This window comes from Cottoperca gobio, chromosome 7 (genome assembly GCF_900634415.1).
Source record: "Cottoperca gobio chromosome 7, fCotGob3.1, whole genome shotgun sequence".
Classification (NCBI taxonomy): Eukaryota; Metazoa; Chordata; class Actinopteri; order Perciformes; family Bovichtidae; genus Cottoperca; species Cottoperca gobio.
In genome coordinates, this window is record NC_041361.1 from 11123184 (window position 1) to 11151150 (window position 27967).

The following is a 27967-nucleotide window of genomic DNA, read 5'->3' on the forward strand; positions in this document are numbered from 1 at the left end:
AATATGATCATACCTTTGCAAAGAGTGTGTTTCTCTATGCCAGTGTAAAAACATGGCACATTGTAGCAGGTACAAATAATCATTTTCTTCTATATACATATTGAGGTGAGGGAGAGTCTACCAAGAGTTTCTCAAATAGTTTAAACAATGCAGGCTTCTAAGTGTGTGTTGATCAGATGAACTAGAACTTTGCTTTGAAGGCTTGTGTGTTTGATTCAACACATGGTGAACGCTTGTGGGAGTTTCTAATCAACTGTTTCAAACCTTTGAATACAAGGCCTTAATACTAAAACATCTCTTACTTCAAGTTCCAAAACAGTTAAACTCAATGACGTTTAGAGAGTAATAATAGTGCAGTGTGGGGAATGTGGCTTCAAACAATGTTTGAAAGATTGCTTCGCATTTTTCAAGTCTGTCTTAAAACGATTTTTTAAAATGTATTCTAAAGTTCCTCTGAAGATGAGATGAGGCTTTAACACAGAGTTGAACAACCAATTCCTATAACAACGTTTCATTGTAACGGCTGTGTAGAGCTCATGTTTCAGAGCACTCTGCTCTCACTTCTCTAATGTTACACAGCGTACTTCTCCTCTGTACTTATGCACTGAGTGCAAAAGGGAAATGGAAGCCTGCAATTCTTTATTGTGAAGATTTCTGGTGTACATTTTTCGAAACATGGCAACATGCAGTAGATACTTCCCTTAAATTATTAGCAAAGATTCCACCTCCTAATTCAGTGATGCTCATTGGATCTGGTATTAATACATCTGTAAAGGCCATAGATTATTCATGAGAATCATAGATTGTTGACAAAGACGCTTGATTTGTGGTATATGGTAATAAAAGTCTTATATTCATGGATCATTTGAAGGAGGTAGAACATAAATATATCCCTGCTGGGGATTATTTTATCAGCACTTCTGAATGGTACTGTATTTAGTCCTTCATCTCATGTGTCCTGCAGTACATGTTTTCACCACTGTGTGGTGAGTGCAGGCCAGAGCTTCTACTTCAGTGTGAGATGTTTAGGGGCTGCATGTTATTATGTATGTGTCAGCAGTCTGGACCTAGGAAAGAGGAAAATACAATGCAAGCATCTTTTTAACATCCTCCCCTGTAAAACTAAACTGGGATTAAACCCACAAAAGATGGTTTACCTCTGACTGAGGGGGTCATGAGACATAATACTCATCACAATAGAGGTGCACCATCTGGCAAACTAATTAACTGTCAGAATACGGACAACAGGATCAACACTATTATCAAAAAAAGTTCCAAACATCAGGCTGCTCTGAGATTGACATGAGAAGTCACATTGGATCACAACCTACATCTTTTGAGACATAAAAAACGTTTGCCGATTTTATTTGTGCATTCTTCACATGTCATTCCAACACAATGCTGGAGTGCAGAGGCAAATACATACAGCCACTCTGGCCTAAAGACAAGGGAACTAACAGATTCAATAGTGATTGCAAGATAAACAGACCATAGAAACCAGCAGAAACTGTTACTGCCAGCGTTTTGTGAAGAAAAGAAAAGCAGTGTGAGCTCAGCATAATCCTTTCATAGGGCTGCGGCCGTCCCTCTGGCTGCCCTGGTCAGCATGATGCTCCAGTGCAGAAGCTCAATGCCAAGCCTGCTCTCCCCTCTTCCTCTCCAAACGTGGATTTTCCAGCGCTTTATCCGACCTGAGCCTCCAAACCCGGCCAGCACACACACACACACACACACACACACACACACACACACACACACACACACACACACACACACACACACACACACACACACACACACAAAGTAAAACTATGCCTAATCAGTTCTGCTGCTACAAACCTCATTTGTACCAAACGAGAGAGAAGTTGCTCGTGCTTTGGTGATCACAGCTTTGATTAGAGTGAATGTGAACTGTACAATACAGAGGAGACAATGAAAAGGAAATCATTGAAAAAAAGTGAAAGGTGGACACTGAAATGACATTAATCCTGTGTTAGTAAAGATATCAAAATTAGTGGAAATCCAGCAAAAGGGCCGCTGCACTCCACTTGTACCAGCTCACAGGTTCTGCCCACCACATGCCCACTGCTTTTCTATTTTCAGGTTTGAAGGTCAGAGCAGTTTCTCAAGGGGCCTCATCAGCCAGTAGTGTTATGAATGAGATGTTCCACCACTTACATTAAATGTTGACATTAATTGTTTAATTAAAGATTCAACCAGACTGGTTGGTACTAAGGTACAAGTTATCCACCTCCTCCAAGTAAAACAAGACTGGATAGCCCCCAGCGGAAATATAAGATGCTCCAAAGCATTTTACATTTAGTTTATTTCTCTGCTTGTACTCCCAGCATAACTTCAATCTAAGTTATTCATTTCAGAAGTAGCCCTCAAACTGCACTATGCTTAGAGCTTTCCTACATAAATAAGTTAAAGTATTGAGGACTGCTTTCACTTGTTCTGGGCCTTTTAAACTTTTAGTCCAGATTCGGAGTAATTTCTACAACGAGCAGACAGGCGGGAGATGGGTTAAATGATTTTGTTTTGATTTATTGTATTGTGTGCAGGCTCCTCCCCTGGGCCTGACGGGGCTGCTGTGGCCCCTGGGGTGTTATAAAAAGGCCTCTGAGCTCCCCCTGCTCTGGTAAAGAGGCTGAATGTCTGCAGGACATGCTTAACGTTTGTCTATCCATGTTCTTCTACTAACAACCAGCGGGGTTGGCACATAGATGCACAGAGACTGGCGTATTGCTCCACTCAGGAGCTCTCTATGACAGAAATCAGAATTCAGAGCAGCAGATTGTTTACATTTGAGAGTTACATGTTGAGCAGTTTACGTGTCGTTGCATTTAGCTTTAGAGAGGCAGTTTCTGTTTGAGGGCAAGTTTTTGTCATTTGCTCAGTTTTTTCAAAACACGGTCATTAGTGCGGAGAAACAGCATCTCCTTTTAGTTGATTAGTTCGTTTTTCTGTTTACTTTTTTATCCCTCCATTGCTTAGAGGTTGCTTTTTGACCTTTTGCCATCATGTGGGAGTTCAGGTCCATGTCGTTCTGGCGGGCTGTGTTTGCCGAGTTCTATGGCACCATGTTCTTTGTATTCTTCGGGCTGGGGGCAGCCCTGCGCTGGACCACCGGGCCCCATAATGTTCTCCATGTTGCCTTCTGCTTTGGGCTGGCGGCTGCCACCCTCATCCAGTCCATCGGCCACATCAGTGGAGGACACATCAACCCAGCTGTTACCTTTGCCTACCTGATTGGCTCCCAGATGTCCCTGTTCCGTGCTTTCTTCTACATCGTGGCCCAGTGTCTCGGAGCACTGGCTGGTGCTGCCGTGCTCTACGGGGTCACACCCAGCAACATTAGGGGAAACCTAGCACTCAACGCGGTAAGATTACCTGCCAGACACTGAAATACCACATCCATTACATGGCTATGACTCCTCTTTTACACATCTTACATCACATTTTTAACATACACTTACTGTTGACTGTTTAGATGATCAACTATGTATGACAAATTAAGTATTGTATGTACACATGTATGACAATTCTGCCTATAGATATCAAAAACCTGACAAGTTTAACACAAGGTCATCCAATCACATTGTATATATCTGACAAATTGAAAGAAACGTTGATTGTGTGTTTTTAATGTCTTCTCTCTTATTTCCCCTCCCGTCTTTCAGCTGCAGCCAGGCATCAGCCTGGGCATGGCCACCACCATGGAGGTCTTCCTCACTCTGCAGCTTGTTGTCTGCATCTTTGCTGTGACTGATGAGAGGCGCAATGGACGCCTGGGCTCTGCTGCCCTGGCCATTGGCTTCTCTGTGCTCATGGGGCATCTTCTCGGGGTAAGAATCAACAGCAAAAAACTTGAAACGACTCACAGAGTTCATACAAGAATCTGACCGTTGTTTCACGTCACACATACAGTCTTAACCCTGAACTACTTGCTCTGTCTTTCCCTCAGATGTACTACACTGGAGCAGGAATGAACCCAGCAAGGTCCTTTGCCCCTGCTGTCCTGGTCAGGAATTTCGTCAACCACTGGGTAAGATGATCATATCTATAAATCTTACACTACAAACTCTGGCATAGTAATGTGACATCTTCAAACTCACTAACACATTCTGCTCTTTTCTTTTAATGCCAGGTGTACTGGGTGGGACCCATGATTGGTGGTGCCCTGGGTGCTCTGCTGTATGACTTCATGCTGTTCCCCCGTGTACGCAACCTCTCTGAGAGGCTCGCCACACTGAAGGGCATCCGGCCCCCAGAGGCTGAGGGCCAGCAGGAGACCAGGGGAGAGCCCATCGAGCTCAAGACACAGGCCCTATAAGCCTGGAGAAGAATATTGGCTTTCTGACCTCCCCATCCCTCACCCATCACCCCTTAATCTGCACCCTCAGTTCCCGGTCCATCCTCAGCCCACTCAGTATTTCTGCGCACTTACCTCCTCCCCGCCTCCACCCATGCTAACACAGATCCCAAACACCTTTGTTATCCTTGTTCTGCATCCAGAACTGGACCTACCGAATTACAGTGAAGGGGAACCCACCGCCCTGACCATCTCGCCTGATTTCACCTCCACCCACTCTTCCTCCTCCTCCTCCCCCTTGGACTGCAGGACAAAGATGGAGGGTTAGAAGAAGACTTGCCACTGAAGGAAGCACCCTGTGCCCTGTGGTGTGGGGAGTCAGTCACTTCTGGCTGACCAGGTGGCTATAACTGCTCAGGACAGGGGTCTCTCTCGCTATCTTTCTTTCACTTTCTCTCTCTTTCTGTTTTTCTCCCTATTTTGTAGTCTGCTAGGAGTGAAGCTACAGTAGAGCAGTGGACTTCTGCATGCTTTTCCATTTTCCGGTGTGATCTCGCCCTTTGTTTCGTTTCGTTTAATGAACTTTGGGTTAATGACATGTACGTATTGTACTTTACCAGAATTTATTTGGCTCATATTCTTTTTTTTTTCAGTTGTATGTGTGTGAGTGTGTGAGTGTGTGAAACAGAGAGTAGGTGTGCATGCATGTCTCTGTGCATGAGTATGCGTGTGTGCTTGTTTTAATTGATCCTTTTTATTTTTCACTTTTCATTACCACAATCATTTGTCTGTATCATGATTTTTTCTTTTAAACATAAAAACATATTTTAGGGAATAGTGCGACCTTTTCCACACCCTTACTGACACTGCAGAAGTTCATCAGATTCAATGTTTAGAGTGGTCCCCATTTTATATCAGATGAAAAATCATTTATGCTTTTGAGTCAAGTCTTAAAGCCAAATTCATTCAGTTTAGAGTTTGTGTTTCATCTAGTGAAGCACACACACATTCATATTTATATTAAAAAATACACAAAACACAAAACGATCTGGTTTTTCTGAGCTCAGTCTTCAATAAAGTTACAATTACAAACACTTGAAATGGTATAATTGCCACCAAATATGTTACCAATTGCTTTCTTAGTGGGAAATCTGCAGGTTTGTACCACATTTAGACAACTTATACAGTATTTGTGTTGGGTTACATTTAAATGACTTTTCTGACATGAGCTTTGCTTTTAGAGCAGCGCTTATCACAGATTCATGTACAGGTGTGTGATAGTTGGTTTGCATTTACATTTGCGTGTCTGCCATGGAAAAACAAAGAAAGCAAACCTGACAAGCTGTCATGAGGAACAAGCGTTTTCTAGTTGAATTGTTTTGTTTGACACGACTGAAGGGTCTTTGTTACATCAACTCGAGGTTAGAAATGAAAGAGTGCATGAGGTGTGGTGGCTTGTTGCTGGTGTTGGCAAACACCTGGTTCCTTCTCTTTTCTATGCTGAGCTGGGTGGCTCTTTGGGAGTGAGATAGTTTTATTGAACAAGCCCCTCTCTGGTATTTGGGTGAAGAGAGAAGGTCACTGCAAGATGACTGAAATCTTTAGTGTGTTTTGTACAGGGTGATAAATGTACACCTTTATTTTCATACAATCTACACAAAAGAGAATTAACTTTGAAGTTAGCTCTCCATTGGCCTGACATCCCCTCTCTCTTCCATCCCTCCTACATTCACCCTACCTCCTCCCTTTGTTTACGAGGCAGCTTGTTCTGCTCTAAAGAGGGGACATCTAAAGCTGCTGGGATGGAGGGAAGGGGACGGGGCACTGAGATAAGTTAGCATTTTGACAAATTTTACCAGAGCAGTTATTGAACCAGACATGTAAGCTGATTCTCTTTCTGCTTCCTCTACATAACCTTTTTTTTTCAGTGTGATTTCCCTGGCAGTGGTTGAGTAGAATTTACATTTTAGTGACATGTTGAAATTAGAATTTGTGTTCTAATGGAAAAGCTTTGTGATGTACAGTGTAAAGTTTTCTCTCTTTTTTTTTTTAATCATTTCATGATTGTTGAAACTGGATAGGAAATATAATATGCTAGTTATGCAATGTCTCCTCTTTGGCTGATGGATTATGGAAGTGACGCCAATTATGTTATACACCAATATGCTTTCATTCAATGGACAGGCTTTTTGGTACCAGGCATACCTTCCCGCTCACAATGCCATTGATTTATTATTTTTATATGTCAAAAAAATCAGAAAATTCTTATGTTTCCAATCATTCCTTTGTCTGTTTTCTTTTAGACTAACTGTAGAACAATATGGGATTCAAACAGATGGTTCCACACAGGACAGACCTACATTTGCATGTATTAAAAAGCAAATATTAAATGTTTGCTACAATTACAATATATGACATATGCATGACACTTCGGAGAACTAAACCCAGTAGGTATTCTATTTAAATAAATATTTGCCAATCAGATTAGGTTATTTTTTGATACCACAAGGGCAGTGAAAGCAACTGCAACTGCTTGTCAGACAAATTCTCAAGTCAAGGTTGGATTAAGGGAGATAACTAATTTCTTGTTAATACATTTCACAAAGTATTTTTGACATTTTGAGAAAGAACTAAGACTTTGTTTGTCACCACAGCTGAAAGATAATATGGACTATAGTAGTAGCCTCGGGAGGATGTATCCAAAAGTCAATCCACAAGATATAAAAGGTTTTCTTCCGTTGAACAGACATGCAACATGGTACTTCCAACACACCATTATAATATTACTTGCACAACATTGACAGTGATGGTAGGTAGTGCAAAGCATCTCATCCAAATCCAAAAGTTGGTTAATGAGGAAGATTGATTTTTACTTACATTTAGCTGAGGATAAAAGCTGCTAAAACCAGAACACATTAAGAATTTAGAGCTCCCACAAAGCAAAGATACTGCATCCCAAATGTAGTTACATAAAATAACTTCTAAGTGGAGAATTATCATACGAATAGAGGTGTGGGAATATACTGTTGATCATTTATGAGTTGTATCACTCCAAAGACTGCAGACAGATACCAATAATCTTTTGCATTAGTGCAAATATTATTGGCTGAGAGTAACAAACAACACCTGATATAAACATAGAACAGAAAAGATACACAATGGAATCTTTTAGAAGGCAGATATAATACAAACATTTCCCATCACCACCATCATCATCACCACCACTTCTGCCATTTGCTGCATTGTAGGTGTCCATCCATGGGGTATAGTTTAGCAGTCAACAGTGACGGAAAAGCTTATTGTTCCTCTCACGTTCCTAATCCTCACTATACCACAGAACGGGGTAGGCTTATTAACATTGGCTTTAAGAAGAAGAAGTCTTTCTCATGCATACTGTGTGTTACTGTAAGATACTGTATATATCATAATATAGTTGAGGCTTAGGGTTATATACAAGACGGAAATACTATTCAAATATGCCCCATCATTGCTAAAAACATGCAAAACAGAAATAAAATAAAAAATCTCCGGACTGTCCACTGAGTGGCGATGAACAGCATCCATGTACCTTCCTCCGGTGAGGGAGAGAACAGCTTTTTAAAGAGGTGCACAGCAAGGATGGCCGGACAACAGCGAAGACGACACTGTTCGTTATTTTCGTTTGTTCTCTGTTTTACTTTGTCCTTAAATGTTCTGCTTTCACAAAGCTCCAGCTCAGCATGTTTTGTCACAGAGAAATCACATTTATTTTTTACTCAAAAATTAGATTCATCTGTAGATGGATGATGAAAGTTAAGCAAGAAAGTCTGCACTTCTGTAAGACAGACGACTTTGGCTCTGGTCTCTTTCTGATGTCTGCTTTGCACTCCAAAAACTACTTTGATGGGAAATCCTCCTTTCCATTCAGAGTCAGAATTGGAGAGTATCGAAATCTAGTTCCATATTGTTATCTGTGGCGCTATAAGACAGAACACATCACACACACTCTCAATACTGTAAAAACAACATGGAAATGGATTTTATGTACAGACGTGAAAATAGAAACCTACATGTGATCGGGGAAGTCAGGAGTAGAGTCTGAACTGAACTCCACAGGAGGTGCAGCTTCCATAATTTCTTTATTCTGCGGGCTGAATGGCTGCATGAAGTTATTCCTGAAAGAAACAGCAGGAACAGGAGCGCTGTCAATAATCATTAATAACTATTAACAATTTGAGAGGCAAGCTTCCTTCAGTCACTTGATCAAAGGACTAACAATTTGCATGTTTTAGCGTAAGAAACTGACACTGATCAAATTACAAATCAAAGGTATTTGTTGTTCATGACCTTTTAAAGTCAAGAAATCACTGACATCATTTAAAAACGGCTGAAATATCAACACTTATATGCATCACACTGAGATGTCCTCAGACAGTGTTGTTTTTAGGCAACCATACTCAAGGACATTTGACTTGCTGGTTTACATAAATGTTGCTGTGCTGCTATTAAGAATACATTTGAGCTACCTTTGATTTGCTCAGGTATTTTCTATTTTAAGAGACTTTATGGAAGATAATGTTGCACGAGTCAAATGTAAGTTAAGTACATGTGACACATGACCAAAACCCGAGCCAGTCAAGTGAACATGGAAGAAGCAAGTGTACCAGCAACTGTTGCAACATACAGTAACCTTTACAGACTATCACAAAAAAAAACACTGAAATATATTTAAATTAAACATCATTTAAATTTAAGTACACTTTATTTTTAATTGAGTATCTTACAAAACTTGACCTAAGTATTTCTTGCATGTCAATTGATGAGATATATATATATATATATATATATATATATATATATATATATAAAAGTAAATGTCACTAAATGCAAGTGTTAATGAGACACTAGAACAAACAGAGGAACATATTATGTAACTTTGAGGCTACTTCAAGATAATTTGTCAGAGCATTAGGTGTGAATAAGAATAAAGGCTTTTACTTTTAACAATAACATAAATGTAATAACATATATAGGCAAATAACTGGAGTGCCTCCTACATTCTGGGACTCATTTCACATCCAAAATTCACCAATTTTCAATTGGTTTATTAAGTAGCTCATGGTTTCCTGTGGGTATCTTAGTGGTGGCAAATCAAACATAAATGTGCAGACATAAACGCAGTGTAAATGTTGCTAGTGGTAGAGGATCGGTGTCTAGCTGGTAAAGGACAGGACATATGAATAACAGGAAGTGAGTTGGTGGTATGAAAATAAAGAGAGAAATGTGTAGAAGTGACACTTACATGGGGAAGCTTTCAGCGAGGGGTGTCACACTGGGAGTCGGGGGGGTGGCTGAGTCAGATTCCCTGCACACACAAACATGACATGTTCCCTTAAAATAATTGTACTTAAAGTGTATCTAATGACATGGTTATGTTGTAAAACAGTCCCTTACGTGCCAACTTTAGTCTTGAGAGACACAGGGATATAGCCCCCTGGAGGTGACGCTGGAGACTCTGTGAGCAGTAAAAAACAAGAAATAAAACCTCCATCTGTTAGTTTTTACCATTTTCACTTAAGCTTAATAACAAACATGTGACTTTGTGCATGAAGACCATTACCCGAGAAGAATCTTTTGAAAACTTCATGTTTAGGAAATTCTGGATACAGGTGTGTTATGTCGTTGATGTCCCGGATGCGGTCACCAAGACTACGGATATCAAGATCTCTCTTGGTGAAGGGCTGGATGTTCTGGATTTTCTGTCCCCCATCTAAATAGGAATGATGTCCAAGTTATCACTCAACTATTCACTCTGTTTTAATTCAGGACCACCCGCAAAATGGGAGAAGGTGTTAAAGAATCTAATTATTGAAAGATCAAAATGAAGTCCTGAAATGTCTTCACATACAAATAACAGATATAAAAGGATATAGTGTATGTATGTCAACATGGGAGTAACTGTGTATACCTTAGCATCATCATAGTCCAAACAGGAGACACAACTAATTAAGGAATTTATCTGAACACAATTACATTTAAACTGGGGCCATGCAAACACTTACTCTCACTGGCGGACACATATGCAATGGTGATGCCTCCGATCTCAGAGTCACTAAAGCGAAGCAAGAACGTCCCGTTGGGCCTGTCTTTGAGAATCAAGTGTAGATGCTGCTTCCCAATGAAACCAAATATAAGCCTAATGGAAGAAGCACATGTCATTATTAACAGACTGTAACAGGCTGCTAATATGTTATATTAAAATAACAAGGGAGTCTCATCACCCTTCGCTCCAGTAGGTCTTCAGGTGCTTCTTGCTCAGCTCCATCACGCCCTCAAACCACTGCCAGAAAGTGAACGGTCGACCCGGAAGAACCTCCTGTAAGATTGAAACGGCACCTTGAGAATTGGGTGCATGTAAGCCTGTATGTCTGTGCGAGAGGACATACACCTGTGTGTACCTTATTAAACTGGGTCCAGGAAACCAAAGTGTTGCTGAAGTCGTCTGCAAATTCAGGCCTGTCAAATATCTTCTGGGCCAAGAAGTGCTGGTTATAATGGTCCAGATTGTGGTTTGTCTGGACCTCAGAGGTGAATTTACTGTTGAGAGTGCTGTACATCATCCTCCAGGGCACGCGCTCCGGCACCATGAACGGCACTCTGTCCTGAGGGCAATAACAAAAGGTGCTGACACAGCAAGAACACTGATATGCATTTACAATGATGTCAGGGGAAGAATGAAAGAAACTAAAAACTGAGAAGTACAAATACACAAGCATCATAGGTGGTGGAATGTAACTAAGTACATTTGCTTTAGTATTGTATAATGTATAATCTTTAGGTACTTGTACTTTACTTATTTTCATTCCACTTTTAAATCTCAGAGGTAAAATACTGCACTTTTTTACTTAACTACATTTGTCTGACAGCTTTAGTTACTAGTAACTTTGCAGACGACGAGTTTATGCACAAAACACATTATGAATTTATAAAACATGAAATCATGTTTTAGGTTTTAAATTCATCAAATGTTTTGTACATAAAATATATGAAGCTACCAAACAGCATATAATAATAATCATCTCCACCTTGACCAGAAAACTGCTAATTATGCCAATAATATATTGAATTAATATTGCTGATGCATAATAAAACATTTGCAGGACTAATTATTCAGCATTCTGAGTACTTTTGATACTTAAAGTACATTTTGCACATAAAACATACATGTACTTATTACTCATTGTAAGTTGCTTTGGATAAAAGTGTCAGCTAACTTAAATTAAATGTAATGTACTTATTTTCAACGCACGTCTCTCACTTTTATTTATTATTATTTTTATTTATTATTTATTATTATATTTATTTAATATATATTTAAATTGTGGTAGTAAAGGATAATGCAATCACCACTGAGCATCACAAGAGTATAGACATTGTCCATTTTGGACACATTTTAGACATTTAAAAAACAAATCAATATGTTTTATACAGACCACATCAGACTATTTCCAGTCAACACTTTGATCGACAAAGCAAAGAGAGCAACAAACAGGAAGCACATCCAGGCCTAAAGAGCTTGTGTGCACATTACTCACATTACACTTTCAACTCAACATAGTAAAATGGTAAAGCTGCATACAATAGTCTGTCTGATGAAATAAATCAGAAGATGATTGTTGGTACTGAAATGTTGTGCAAAGTCACTTCACGCCAGGATGTGGTTAAGAGGAGGACCGAAACGCAGTACACACAGGAAGATAGTGATAACAAGAAGCAAGCTTCAATTAACAAAAGCTGAAATACAAAAAATATACATATAGAGCTAAAGCTGAGGGAGCAGGCTAAGATAAAAAGAAACAGGGTTACACAGGGACACACAGGGACACACAGGGTTACACAGGGATACATAGGGACACACAGGGTTACACAGGGACACACAGGGACACACAGGGTTACACAGGGACACACAGGGTTACACAGGGACACACAGGGATACACAGGGACACACAGGGTTACACAGGGACACACAGGGTTACACAGGGACACACAGGGTTACACAGGGATACACAGGGACACACAGGGTTACACAGGGACACACAGGGTTACACAGGGACACACAGGGTTACACAGGGACACACAGGGATACACAGGGACACACAGGGTTTACACAGGGATCACACTAGGGACACACAGGGTTACACAGGGATACATAGGGACACACAGGGACACACAGGGTTACACAGGGTACACAGGGACACACAGGGTTACACAGGGATCACACAGGGACACACAGGGATACACAGGGACACACAGGGTTACACAGGGACACACAGGGTTACACAGGGACACACAGGGTTACACAGGGATACACAGGGACACACAGGGATACACAGGGACACACAGGGTTACACAGGGATACACAGGGATACACAGGGTTACACAGGGACACACAGGGACGCACAGGGACGCACAGGGATGCACAGGAATGCACAGGGATGCACAGGGACACACAGGGACACACAGGACACAGGGATACACAGGGATACACAGGGACACACAGGGACACACAGGGTTACACAGGGATGCATAGGGACACACAGGGATACACAGGGATACACAGGGACACACAGGGATACACAGGGACACACAGGGACACACAGGGACACACAGGGACACACAGGGTTACACAGGGATACACAGGGATACACAGGGACACACAGGGACACACAGGGTTACACAGGGATGCATAGGGACACACAGGGATACACAGGGATACACAGGGTTACACAGGGATACACAGGGACACACAGGGACACACAGGGTTACACAGGGATACATAGGGACACACAGGGATACACAGGGTTACACAGGGATACACAGGGATACACAGGGTTACACAGGGACACACAGGGTTACACAGGGATCAAATCAGGGCTGGCCAAACAAATCACAAAAGTGGGAAAACACAAAGACAGGAAAGACATGACACAGGAAACAGAAAATCTGAAAGCCATGATCATAACACTTCACAACAGAGATTATAACTTGTTGTAGCAGGAAAAGCACATGTGTCATTGATAGCATTAAAAACGACTTCCTACCATTTAGGTGAGCTTTAGGTCGCTCCTGGTATTGTGCATGCTAGCTCGCTGTCATGGCTTACTGGGTCACTAAATATACATTACCGTATACCATTATATGTGGCATATTGAACCTATAATTGAAGTTTGTTTTAATTCAAATTAATATCAAAATTCCTCAAGATCAACTGATGAAGTTAGAGCCTCTGAGCCAAACATTACCGCTGCACACAGTCTACATTCACATAATCTATTCCACTTGAGTTGTCTGACTAAAATAGAGTTGCAGTGTTTACAACAGAACAGACAGATAAACTGCACACTGATGACCGAGACTAAAAAGTGAAAGGACATAAAAGAGATAGCAAAGAAATTCATAAATTGATACTTACTGGTTCGGAAAAAGCACAGTCCCATATGATGGTGGCCATAGCGTTGTTGTCTTGACTGCCGTGGACAATGACGACCACCGGCAGTGAGATCATCTATAATCAATTACATCATTTTTAAGTTGTATGACCACATAGTTGTCAGCTCAGTGTATCACCGCTGTAGCATTTTAACAAAGTGTGCTGACGAATGATATATCAAAACAATCAGATCAAAAGAAACATCATTATCATGAAGCCCAAATCACTGCCTTTCATTTAGCGGCAGCATGTAATGAACAAACACAACAATTGATAGAGTCAAACCTGTATCCTGTAGGGAGTGTCACAGCCTGTGATGATGATCTCTGTCGAGAACAGGAGGGCAAACTTCTCCTCCGTCACAGACTCGGATCCCCTTCTGTCTGCTCTCTTGATCTTCTTGATAGACTGTTAAACCAAAAAAAGAGTTTAAATGTGTTAACAAATAAAAGATATTCTATTCTAGGCTTTGAAATGAGGAGTGGTACCAACCATATTCCTGAAAGTGGCACATGTGCTCTTGCTGACTGTGTTGTGTTCTAGGATGGCTGTATTGTTGATCAGTTCCCCGACATTATCTCTGCAGGTAACGAAACAGAGAGTTTCAAAGACTCACACGTAGTATACAGTAAGTGCATTAATGGAACCCATTTAGAAGTGTTAAACTTTATTGTTTTGATGGATTTACTTGACAATTTGGGTTCACAAGACACTAAACAACATGCATGACGTATAGTATCACAATTTCACAATTATATTTCAAGGGATCCAATTTACACCTTCACTTTCAATTTAGGTACCAAAATATGAATACCAAGATAACAGAAGGAATAGGAAAACCCTTTTTCTCCATGAGGGTTACTCCAGGTGAAAATAAAATAAAAAATACCATGAAAACCAGTTAGCAATGTGCACTATCGCTCTCCTCTCCCTGATAGTGTGCAATCATCCATCTTGTGCTGTATATATGACTCACCCAGGTGCACTGCCCAGATTCCTGGCCTGCAGTTCATTGATGATTTGTGCCTTTAGAACCACAGGCTTTCCGGGAGCGACTTTTTCCCCCAGCAGATATCGCACTGTTGTGGAGAACTTTGACTGAGTCTTTATGACCTGAGGGGGCTGCTTGTCCACGACAAGAGAGCTGAAGGAGACATCAGGTAAAAGAGTGAGGAAAAATTATTCCTGTGTTGAAATATGTATGAAAGTAAGTAATTTATGTTGCTCTTTGGGGAGTGGTGGAAAGGGAAAAGTTTGAGGTAAATACATTTACCATATTACTATTTACTACTACGTATTAAAAAAGAAATATGAATATATAGAAAAGAAAACAACGTGGTACCTTTGGATCAGAACCTGCAGAAGTTGCCTGAGCCTTTCCTGAAGCTCTGGGATCGGTTCCCCGATCAGCATCAACTCCTGTCTCAGCTTCCCGTTCACGCCAAGCAGCTGCTCACACCTAACAGAGAACATATATAACATTACATTGTGATTATTGTACTGCTCTGTATAATCTTGTACTAATTGTTATGTTTTTGCTGTGAAGCACTTTGGGCTGCAATTATTGTATGAAAGGTGCTATACAAATAAAGCTTATTATTATTAGTATTATAAGAAGAAAGAAAGTGAAAACACAAATACCTAAGCCAGTAAAACTTTTTTTTCTGGTATGATTCAGCATTTTACACCACATGACAAATAATATGATATTTAAAGGCTTAAAACCAAGAAGAATTAGACTGGTTGCTAGTTTGGTGCACCTTACCAGGTCTGCAGAGAGTTGAGGTTGTCGTCAAAGGGATGTCCGATAGCGGCTTTGTGCTGATCCCACCTCCACACTTTCAGCCTGCTGATCAGTCGGGTCTGACACTGGTCCAGACAGTCAACACACTCCTTCAGCAGCTGGAAACGCTTCTACAACCAACAACACAACAATCCAAACACATTACACTGACACACATGGGCCAACACATGGATGCATGTGTATGTCAATAAATATCATGCACACAAACACAGACATATTAAATACCTCCATCCATACCAAAGACCACATGATTTATCCATCAGTTGTTTAATTGTTAGTCTATAAAGTTGAACCTTCTGAAAGTCCCAGAGCTTACAGTCTACCAATTGTATATTTTGCTTTGACAACATTTAAAAAATCCCAAAGAGATTCTGTTGTTCATTTTATTACATAAAGAAAAGCTACACATTGTCACACTAGAGGGGTCAGAATCTACATGTTTATTGAAAACATAAATCAACTAGTTAAATTCGATCGACTGATTGTTTTAGCACTAGTTTGGGATGCTCTCATAATAATCAGTATTCATCCATAAAATAGCCAAGAGACATACTTAATGAACATCTACTTTAGTGTGATAAGTAACATCAGAGAATAACTGCCTACTTGGCTAAATCACCTTGTTTGTCTACAATGTTTTGATAATGTTCTGCAGAAATCTACATTAAAGAAATAATAACTTGCAGCTGAAGCTCACCGTAGCCATTGCTTTCACATTGTACTCCAGCTGCTGGATATGATTCTGGAGTTTCTGGGTTTCTACATTTATGGGATCAAGTCCGTTCTGTTGGATAGGCCCTGTGAAAACAATCAACAACATCATAGCTTGAGTCCAAACGAACAGAAATGAACAAGCAGACAAACTAATTATCTTAATGCCTGAATTGGAAATAGTGGCCTTTGACCTGACAAGAAAGCAAAAACTAAAAGTGGGTTGTTTGAGTCATCCATTTGACATGATTGCCATTACTTTAGATTATAACATACTAACAGTGATAGTTCCAATAAAAACATCTTACGAAATCATAACAAGAAAAACAAGTAAGAACATTTAAACCTGCTGCACAAGCCAGGCCTGACGAGGCCAGACAGAAAAGAATAACACAGTAAGCTTGGCCAGATACTGATAGTACTACTTGCACTGTACATTGAAAAAGTATTTAAAATAAGAAAATAGTCCATGCATATCTCACTGAAACAGACTGGAATGCAAAGACAAATGTTCTCTGTATGACTTATCTATAAATAGTATGTAGGAGGAGCTGGGGATTTTCAACTGAGCAGTGTGAAACAAAAAGTTGTCAGTTGTTGATGACGTGCAGACGTTGATACAGCTACTAGGCTACTTCAATATATATCACACTAATTCATAACGCAAGTTAGACATTATGATGCTCCGGACCTTTGCTCACGGAATCTCTCTCTAACTGGACCCCTTAGAATTTTAGTTGAATACCCCGGCTGTGTTCAGTCTACCTTGTGTTTGTGTCTCACCTTGTAAACCCTCATAGTTCTGCCTTTCCCAGTTGAGCTCTTCTTGCAGCTGATGCATCTTCTGTCGGATTTCCTGGACATCCAGCACCTTCAGAACCAGGTGGTCTACATCCTGCATGTTGGGGAACGACGTCTCTCTATTCAGGTACTGCTGGTACTGTGGAGGGTTGGGCGTTTGAGCAGGCTGCAGACATAGAACAGTGCTTAATACACTTACAGGGTTGGTTACACATTACTTGTTACTACTATTAAAAGTAAATTAGCAGTGGACATTACCTAGAAAACCTATTTCTCCCTAAAGTCAAACCAATTCAATTGAAAACCTCCAAATGCCTGATATAAGCCTACATTGCTCGAAGATAGTTTAAGTCTATTGCCTGCAAAGGATGCCTTTTTCCTGTGTGTCTGTTTATTCGTAATGACATCAACTTTCGTCACCTATAATATACACTCTAAGATCAAGCCTTATAGGGCTGCACTAAATGATCAGACAGCTGTTTACCGTGTGGAGCAGATCCCTCTCCTTCTTCAGGATGTCTTTGACCATCACTCCAAACCGTAGCGGTTGCTGCTTGAACATGGTCTGTAAAGCAAGCACATTGTTAAATCTTAACAGTCCATAATACCACTGTGTAGCTAATAGTATGCAGTTATTTATTCATGTAATGTCACATACACTACATTTACAATGGCTACAAACATATTTAAAGAAGCTTGTACAGTTATTATCAATTCCTAAGAGAAATAAAATAAAAAATCCTTTGACAGTCTTGAAACCTGTCAAGATTGCAGGGTGGAACCTAAGTCCTACAGAGGAGCTGCAGAGCGGTACAGTTCCCCTACCATGTTCCTGCTCATCTGCATCAGCTTCATCTTGTCCACCACGTTGGCATTCTGCTGAGAAAACGATTGCAGCAGGCTGATGGTCTGGTCTAAAAGAGTCTGAGCCTGGCTCTCCTGCGCCACGTTTTCCAGCATGAAGTCGTCCCTGTGAGCACACACACACACACATGCCAATGCATACACAGTATGTGCATGTAAACATACACATGTGCGTATAGATCGACACACACAAGGGCACAGAACAAGAACAGACAATAAGCATACACATGAAAACGCTGTATATATGCGAGCGTGTTTGTGTAACTATGGAGAGTGTGTGTTTGTGTCATACCATCTTTGGCTCTCAATCCATTCAGCTAAGAAATGTCTGACTTCGATGGGGAAGGCGGATGGGGGATAGAGGTTGTTCACTGTATCATTAGACAGGCGCTGTATCATCTGGGACATGTGTATCCACTGGGCCATGATCAAGCAGGGCTGCACAAGTTGGAGTAAAAGGACAATATGTATGACTAGTCAGTTTTTAAATTACAGTGGAAGGTGGAAGTGGAAATTACTTATTATCATTAAATCTCATGAAAAGAAAACCAACAATGCAAACGTGTGTATACTTTCCCACTTCCCTACCCTGTTTGCAGCACTTGTGTGAATCTTTAAAAACCGGCTAACTAATATATAGTTTAATTTTTCATCTCAATAATCAATAAAGGGTCAGTACAAGCTCAAGCTGTGCAGCCAAGCTTGTTCAAGCCCCCATAGATTTGTTATACATTTTAGTGGCGGTCCCAAAGATTCCAAAAAAGTACCAACAACAAGGACAGTGAGAGCATTTACATTTGATGAAATGACGTAGCCAATATAAAAACAGTATTGCATTAAAGTATTTCCCTCAGTGTAAACACTAGTGGATGGCGAGATGAAGCTTCATGAAGCATTGAAGCTTTCCATCCAATTGGTTCGCTCATGCGCCAAAGCTTCATGGTGCTTCATTTGCTCTACTGCGCCATCAAGTGGACAATAAATGTAAAACCGGCGAAGTGCAAGGCTGCAGTGGATTTAAAGTATCTTTGCCGTGAAGATTCTTTGACGCACACATATAAGATTGAATATAATGTTCTATTTAAAAATAAAGATTGATGTTATTATGTGTTATTGAGAAGAGAGTGCCTGGAAAACAATGTCGGCTTTTTACTCCTTAAATGATAGTGCAGTTTAAGCTTGGACAGAGAGAAGGGGAATGACATGCAGCTAATAGCAGCAGGTCTGTTTCGAACCCCGGGCCGCTGCGGCAAGCGTACGAATGTGGGTCCCCCGCTCTACGAGCTGCGCCACCAGGGATGTGTAATGTACATTATCTTTTCAACACATTTAGATTTGGTTTCTTTACTTGCTCACAAGGAAGATGATGCTGGCGTGCATAACAATTGTTTCGCTAGTTGGCTGGCTCCATAATGATCCAATACAAACGCAATACCAACAACTCAACAGCAACAACGCATAGCTACTACGACAACAACCCACAAATTCACAAATATAAAGTGTTGATTATGAGGGGGCTCAATTGCGGTTCGCTCCCCCTTATATTTAGAATCGCACGCCAAACCCGCGAACGTCATCACATACGTCATCAACACAAGCCTCGATACGCGCTTCACAAAAATCTCCCGCGATTACTCACCTGGAAAAACAAATGCAGTGAGACAGAGATAGAAGTTTTAAATATGCTGTCGGCAACAAGCATGTATATCCTGTGAGTCAGCTTCCCACTTGTGGAGAACCACACAGTTAAAACTCAAAGTGCCTCTGATATGTCTCTGCAGTCCGACTGTTTGTACATTTTCGTGATGCCAAAGTGAGTGTTGAGTGAGTGCAGAGAGTCAAAGAAATGTGGATCACAGTTTGCTCTGCTGTAGCTGCTGTTTACATACTTCTTTACATTGTTGACTACTTCTCTATAATGTCGGCTGACAGTGTGAATTACAAGTATTCTTAGAGCTGTAAGGGAAACTACTCAGTAAAGTACTCAAAATACCCGATGAATAAGACAACTTATACTTCAAATGTGGGGTGCAACATGGCAGCAGCTATCTATGTATAATTTTGGCCATTTTGATTGTCTATACTGTAATTATATTATGTTGATTTATTGTTTTGTACACACAACATCTACTGCATGTGTGTCCATCCAGGGAGAGAGAGCCCTCCTCAGCTGCTCTTCCAGAGGTTTCTACTATTTGTTCCCAGTTAAAATATTTTTTGGGGGGAATCTTTTAATATGAGAAGTGAGGGTCTTAAGACGGAGGGTGTCATATTCTGTATAGATTGTAAAGCCCCTTGAGGCAAATTAGTTTATTATGTGCAAATAAATATAATTGACTTAAATAATTGGCAATATATTCCCCAAATGAAGCTAATGTAACTTTGCACATTTAGTGCTCAAACACTTTTAATAATGATTTTCCAATATTTTCCTAGATATAGAGACGGATGTGTTCAATAAAAACCACCAGGTCATCAAGATTCTTTGTTGCACATAGCTTCCCCCCCTTTAGTTGAGTCCTCTTTTGCAAGAACATACATTAATCTCCCTGGTTTAGGGTTAGGGTTAGGGTTGGGGGGCTTTATCTCCTGACGGAAACATCCATGGAGGGAATCGTTTAAACGTCACAACCCCTGCAGGCTTCACAAACCCACGTAGACCACATAACTGCAACAACTCCAGTTCCAAACAAATCACATGATGTCATTCCGCCCCCTCTTCCCACATTTCCTGTCTCTACAATGATCTATGGTCTAAAACAGGCAACATGTCAAGTGAAATTTTAATGACATTTTGTGGCCAAACAGGAGAGTTTCCAATTCAAGCCATAATTGGGTCCAGGGTCATTCCTATACGTGTATGTTATTATTTATTTTCTCTTTTCATTTTTAAGCATTCAAGGGTGTTTTCTACGTTCGCTACAGTGACTACATTATTTGCACGTTGCCTTGGTGAATCCAAACATTAAGAGAACTTAATAAAAAGTGTTGCTCCAGGTTTAGGCAGGTTAGACAGGTTTAGGCCCCCAATGTAACTACTGAAAACACACATTTCAGGTTGGTGTTGTTGATGTCACTGCTTAATGGGAAGTCAAACCAAAACTAGTCATTTTCCACAGGAATTCTCAGAAATCAATGTGGGGGAATTTGACGATTGTTGTGGTATTACTTTTGAATTCTTAACAAAACGAAAGTCACCTGATATCAATAAATAGATAAACAGTAAATCCTATAGTTATAAATCCTATAAACACAGACTTCTGTAAATCTGCTTCAAGGGGACAGAGGAAAACACACAACGCCAGGTCAATTCCTAATAATCACCGTTCAGAAACACACAACATAAACCTAATTGCCTTTCTCACCTGTACTGCTAACAATGAGCTTTAAAACCCTGAAAGGGAAAACAGCCGAGCCTTTGAAATCTAGTGGCCAGATGACTGATCTGCTTCACTTCCTGACAGAAAGCACTCAGTTTACTGATCTAACACAACTTACCTGCCAAGTCATCTGCCCAAATATCCTTCATCAGATAAGTGAAGCTAAACTTCCCTAAATGTGGTGTGAGATCACCAAAACGTTCCCTCTCGTCAGATAAAAATGTTTGTGTATATGCATCAAGTTAAGTCAATCTTATTTACAGAGCCCAAAATGGAAATCTTGCCTGAAAGGGATTTACAATCTGTACAATATACAACATCCTCAAGGTTGGATGTGGAAAGACTTCTGTTTAAATAGGTCTCTCTGTTTATGTTGTAGATGTTTAGGATTACATCTGTCCTTTGTAAGGACAACATCCATACTAATTGAAACCTTAATTTGATTTGTAAGCGAAAGGGAGATACTCTTTCATTGGGTGTAGTGGATCTTTCTAGGTTTTCTGAGTTGCATGGGAAACCAGCTGCTCAATATGAGATATTGTGTATACAGGAAGCATTGGGCATAGTTCAAATAGTTTATTTTGTCATATGGATACTTTTCATGGCAGATTCTTTTAAAAGATATAAGACAACAGTTGCTACTAAAGTATGTTAAAGCTTGAATACACTTATTTCCACTTGCCATATGTCTCTTTTTATTGTACCGTACCTATTTAACCAATGTTTAGACTGATTGCATAAATGTTTTAGGACTATTTAGTTGTAGGGTTAGTATTACAGTAGGTGTTTTGTAGGTTGTAAATGTTACTGTGTAATACTTGCACTTTTTAAAATCAAGACATGTATTTATATACTTATATTTAACTGTGTGTGAATACAACTAGAAACTAAACTGAACTGAAAACTAAAGGCACTGCACTCTGGTTGTTAGGATCAACATGTCCCTGGCGTTGGCTCTGCAGAACCTGGATGGGTTTCATAACTTACACACACAAGCAATGTCGCGCCTGCCCTAAATTTCCCTTCTTCACATGTGTTATAAACACTTCGCCTGTGCATGCATGGATAATATCCACATTAATCACAACCTTACAAAGATATCAATACATGTTTATTCCCAAATGAGTCTAAATGTAGCCTGAGATCCTCTGGTGGGTCCCTTTTTAGAGATTCCTAGATCTAGATTCATACATCAGTGGTGGGGATCAGGCAAAACCTACTAACCTACTTTTATTTCATTAATCCCTTGCTGTGCATGTCTAATAATACATTATATCGTTTTATTTTAATATCTTATTGTATTCTTTATTTAGGTTTATTCTTACGTTTATCTTCACTTCATAATGCTTTTTTATTGCCATTTTATTAGATTATGTTTTTATGATTCTGATTCTGAAGCACTTTTTAATTTTAATAGATGCTATACAAATAAAATGGTATCATTATTATTATTATTATTATTATTATTATTATTATTATTATTACAACGTCAGATACACCTTTACGCAGCTATATACTTAATATTAGCATGTACAGGATGACAAAGTATAGCTGCTTCAGTGTTTGTCTGATATAGATGTTATTTGGGGATCTAATACTATGATATGATATGAACTGAATTATTAACAATATTATTATCTAATCAATTCCACTTTTAATGCCACATAAACAGAATTATTTATCATATGTACGGAACTTCTAGGAACAGAAAACAATGAACCAAATGTGTTTTATGGGCGCATGGTGAGGAGGGAGTTGATAAAGACTAGCTGACTTACATTTAGTGAAAACAGACAAATAGCACTCATTTTAACAGGCGAAAGGTTCAAAAGAAACGTGTTATAAGAAACGTATAACACTTATAAGGTATTGCATAACTGTAAGAAGATATAAGGCTGTATTCGACATACATCCTGCAAGTTGTTGTTTTTTAAAACTAAAACATGACAGACGACCTCCTTCTTGACGCAACATTCTCACAACTGACAAGGCCTCCTCAGCAGCAAGCCGCAGAATGTACCACAATCATATCCGTACAATAAAACGAACAACAATGACACTTACCTTCAGTTAAATGTTGATTTCACAACATTGAAAAACACTCTGGTCCGTCGTCTTTCCTCCTCCTCTGTCTCATAAGTAATCCGCCAGTCCGAATATCCTACTAAACATTTCTTGCCTCCATGACTCACTTCAAAGCTGAGGTTTGTCCCTTTAAAAGCTGGACAGTTATAGTCGTTTTAAACGAAGAAAAATGATCGATTTAGAGTACCGTGCAGTTTAGCACGGACAACTTGTAACAACTAGAAAGTAGGCACAGCTTACTTCCCTGTTACGCACTAAGAGCGCGCTTTATTTCCTCCCTCACGTTCAAGTTCACACATGACCGAGATATCAATTCATATTCAATCACAACGGCTGCTCTTCAGTAATATGGTGATATGTGCATTGTGCATGTAGGCGTGTTCATGCACAGAAAGGTAAAGTGCAACGTGTCGAAATGGGCACCTTGTGTGGTTTAAATGAGTAGGTGTGTTTTGTTATTACTGTAAGGATGCCCTGAAAGGATGCACTCTCAACGTCTCGAGTCTGAATTATTACATTATAAAGATAAATACCGAACAAATATGGGAGGATATCGTGTGCCACCTTTGAAACAGAAAGTACAGCGGAGTCTAGTGGGCTGAGCTTCCACATAAGGAGAGGTAGGCGGAGTAATGTTGAGTCATTTCACTAGATGTTGTAACTTCCAGTAAGACACATGATACCATATCTGCAGATGGTAGTGCCTTCAAGTCGGACATCTTCGCAACGGCAGCCCATTGTCGGAAAATCACCAGGCCTTCACAGTTCAATAACACTCAGGATTTCAACACTGTGCAACCTCTGAATTATTATGAAACAGCGGGTTGACATTTAGTATGACATATGACATATGACTATATTGATATTATATTAGAAACATTCCTAATCTGGGGTGTGCTATTGCTTGTATGCAACTATTTACAAATGACCACATGTGTCAGGATATACAGGAATAACTATTCCAGATACTTCATATACATTGACGTCATTATGACACGTGTTAACATACTAATAATCACTTTGGTATTAATTACATATTTGTTTCCCAAGTGCAGCCACCAGAGGTCGCTAATGGGTTCATTACAGTTCATTTACTGCTTTGCTGTCTGAGGTTTTGAAGCTGTAATATTCTTCTACTTGTAGATATTTTATGGCAGTGTAAATGTGTTTCATTGTCATATTGCACTTGTTAATTTTAAAATCCCATTAACTAGAGTAATGCTGTATCCTCTTTGTGAGTCACTAAATTAGCAAATTATTTGCACATAATTTTGGTTAAATCCATACATTGTGATGAATTTCACAACAGAATAAATACCACAAAGCTTTTCTGTAGGGGTCTAATCTGAGTGGATTTATGGCGCCATCTGGTTCCTTCATCTGGTTCTATATGTTCTTATATTGGCCACATGAGGGCGGTATAGACCTGCATTAAACCTGGCTGCCTCGAATTCAATGTGTGCAATGGTCTGTTTGAAATTAGGTGGCATCATAGCAAGATCACACATGATCATCTGCAGACTACCCAACATCAAGAAAACTAATTTAACATGAAGACTTCATCTGTTTCTATCAATATCAGATTCTGCTGCCGCTCTCGCACAGATACTTCTTTTCCAACTGTTCTCCCGTTTACCTATTTACTATTTCATTATTCAGTCATTACATTTTAGCAGTGTGAGCGAGAGCAGGCCAAGATCTTTTACCGTGACATTCCTCCTGTCAAACCCAATTTCCTGAGACTTTTGATTGACCTGTCCGACAACAATGCAGCAAAGATTTGATTATTTCCTTTCAAACAACCTGAGCCGTTTCCATTGTGCCAGTCTTTCCTCAATCAATCCAGAGTTCAGACTTCATCTGATAATTGTTATTCATTTTTCCATGTTCTCTCCTTAGATCTTGCTACTCTGTTCACAACTGCCAAATGTTGCAGGGCCCAGTTACCATGAAGATTAGACTCTTTAGTATTCAGGCCAATATTTGTGATGACAGCTTGTCTGTCCAGGAAGGAGCCAATATGTAATGTTAAATGACATTGATCCCTTTCTCTAAAAGCAATCTGCGGGGGTAATGCTTTCCCTGTCACAGTACGCGGCACCTCTTCTGTCAAGGACAAGAGTTTGAGAATATTATGTATAACCTTTCAATTAAAGATATTTATTACATTGCACATGATGTGTTTGTAGCTTTTTTGCTGTCTGCCGGTGGCAGGTTTGGTGTTGAAACATAGTCTCCAGCTCTGTGTTTGCTACATTACCACTCTATGTGCAGGTCCTTCATCATTTTCCGGGGTCCTTTTAGGTAAACGTGCCTTACTGCAGCTTTGCAACATCTGGAACCAATACAGCTGGCTATCTGTGGGACCAGGGGGCTTGGCGGTTGTAGGCTGGGTTGGGGGGGGGGGGGGGGGGGGGGGGGCAAGGGGTTGGGCTAGTTGCTGCTTTGGCCCTTGGGGTCCATGTGTCCCTGACTTCAAAATAGACTTGATTGCTAACAGCTGGCAGTCCTAACTCACCCAGTGTCAGAGCTCTCCTCTGATGTCAACCTTGTCAGTATCAAGGCCCGGACAATGGAGGACCAGCAGCACTGCAAAGGTAGAGAGGAGAACTGTGTCCATGTGAAATGAGATTCAGAGAATTACCTTTTCTTTATGAAGGTTAACATGAATAACTTTCTTAGTTTTGGTCAAGGCACCGCTGAATAACACTTAAGATGTACATGAACACTATAAAAATAAATATAGATTAATAAATTGAGTATATGCGGAAAGATTGTTCTTCAATTACAATCTAAACATCAAAATAGTCATGAATGCATCGATAACCACAATGTAGGGACTAAGTTTCCATTACGATTACACACCTTTAATGTCATGAGATTATTTAATGTGCTATAAGGCCAATTATTCATATAACCTTAGCTATCTAATAAACCCAACTATATAAAGCTTATTATTCTGATAATTAACATGTACATCTTTTATTTATTGTGAAAGGTACTTTCACTATCAGTTTTTATTAGAGCTGTATCGCAGCGAGGCAAGTGTGGCAGAGCTGTGTCCTGCTATTCACTGCCACAGTATGAGTAAATAGGACAACGGCTCATTAGCATCTTTTATTATCCAATTACAAACTCTGCTCGCCTAATTACCTCCAATCAGCAGGGAGAAGAAAAATGATTGACTTCCTGGAGGACAGAAATCACTCAGGACAAAAAGGACAAACAGGTTTTTCAGCTGACTGGATGGAAAGTGACTCAGACTGTGGAAATACATAAAAGGCAGGAGCTACTGTTTCTGTGTCTTTTGTTTTATAATCACAAAACATCTAACAGCTATATGAGCACACTGTGGAGGTAAAGCCTTTACAACTTCAATTGTGAAAGTACAAAAACATGAAAAACTCCAACCGGTATTTTCAAACTTATTTTTCTTGTCAAAACCTGTCGTACCAGTAAAGTGTGAAATTAGTATGCAAGGTGTAAAAAAGCCTCTCCTCATATACCAATGTCACATTTCCACATGGTCTATTCTACCTTTGCAAGGTTATGTTGTTCTGTGGATTATGTTATTGAGTTTGTGACAGGAAAAGATAGGGAATAATTTTTAAACGGCGGCAGAAACAATTATCCTTCATCGGAGGATGAAGGGCAGCCGCAGCACAGGGTTGTGCTTATAAGAGAGCTATGCATCATTATTAGACAATTAATGACTCTGTCATCAACACCACCAGCATTACTGTTCTACTGGGATGCAGTCGCAGATGTTTCGAACTCAGCTTTGACACCATTATTCATAACTGGGGATCCTGTTTCTGGGCTCGACTAAACTTTCACTTCTTTGCACAGTTGCTCAAATGTACTTCTTCTCTCAGTTAGTTTTGAGTCCCTGAAAGATGTCAGGAGAGGCCAGAAATAGCACAGGGCGGGCCGCTGGGACGAGCAGTTGTTTACAGACAGTGACAGGGATGAAGGACCTCTGTGCTCTGGTACTGGGCCTTAAGCCTCAGGGGTGTGCTAGCACTGCTTCTGTTGCTGTTCTGGACAGCGCAACACACAAAAACACACACACACATACGCACACATGTGCAGGCCGGCAAACTTATGTGCACGTGGACACACAAAACACGTACAGTATTCTCTGTGTTTTATCTTTTACGCACGGCTTCCCTTTGTACTAATCTTTCACCTCACAAAGATACACACTCAAAACTCACAACCTCACTGCAAAAATGTTTGTTTCAAATCGAACAGCACACCTTTGCAATGAATACCAGTTTATTTTCTTCATATTGACTTTAACTGCAACTGTGTGAAGTCGAATCCAAAACCTTGTGATATAGTGTTGTGTGCTTCTACGTTAAACGATTTAGCAATCTGTTTAAGTAACTTTGTTGACCTCAACATTGGGGTCAAGCCAGGCTACAGATACAGAGACATAAGGTAAGCACCGCCTTGTAATTCTGCACTCTGGCCAATTGCAGTTCCTCTATTGCTGAAATCAGAGGGGGGGGGGAATCAAAGAAATAACAGCAGTG

The 27967-nt window shown here is 40.1% G+C and overlaps 2 protein-coding genes across 2 annotated transcripts; one reads left to right on the forward strand and one right to left on the reverse strand.

Annotated features, from left to right (window-relative positions):
• The first annotated feature begins 3023 nt into the window (after positions 1-3023).
• Positions 3024-4336, forward strand: mipa (major intrinsic protein of lens fiber a). Its single transcript, XM_029435337.1, has 4 exons — positions 3024-3383; positions 3684-3848; positions 3968-4048; positions 4151-4336. Exons 1-4 carry the CDS (start codon positions 3024-3026, stop codon positions 4334-4336), a joined length of 792 nt encoding a protein of 263 aa, XP_029291197.1.
• Positions 4337-5364: 1028 nt separating this feature from the next.
• Positions 5365-23754, reverse strand: stat6 (signal transducer and activator of transcription 6, interleukin-4 induced). The gene is made up of 20 exons (XM_029435292.1): positions 23409-23754; positions 18257-18402; positions 17926-18070; positions 17585-17665; positions 17083-17266; positions 16286-16386; positions 15550-15698; positions 15127-15243; positions 14761-14928; positions 14277-14364; positions 14070-14192; positions 13767-13859; positions 10753-10956; positions 10576-10670; positions 10357-10490; positions 9915-10064; positions 9749-9809; positions 9597-9659; positions 8365-8469; positions 5365-8273 (listed from the first exon to the last, which is right to left on the reverse strand). Exons 2-20 carry the CDS (start codon positions 18388-18390, stop codon positions 8225-8227), a joined length of 2244 nt encoding a protein of 747 aa, XP_029291152.1. The 5' UTR covers positions 18391-18402; positions 23409-23754; the 3' UTR covers positions 5365-8224.
• Positions 23755-27967: the final 4213 nt, after the last annotated feature.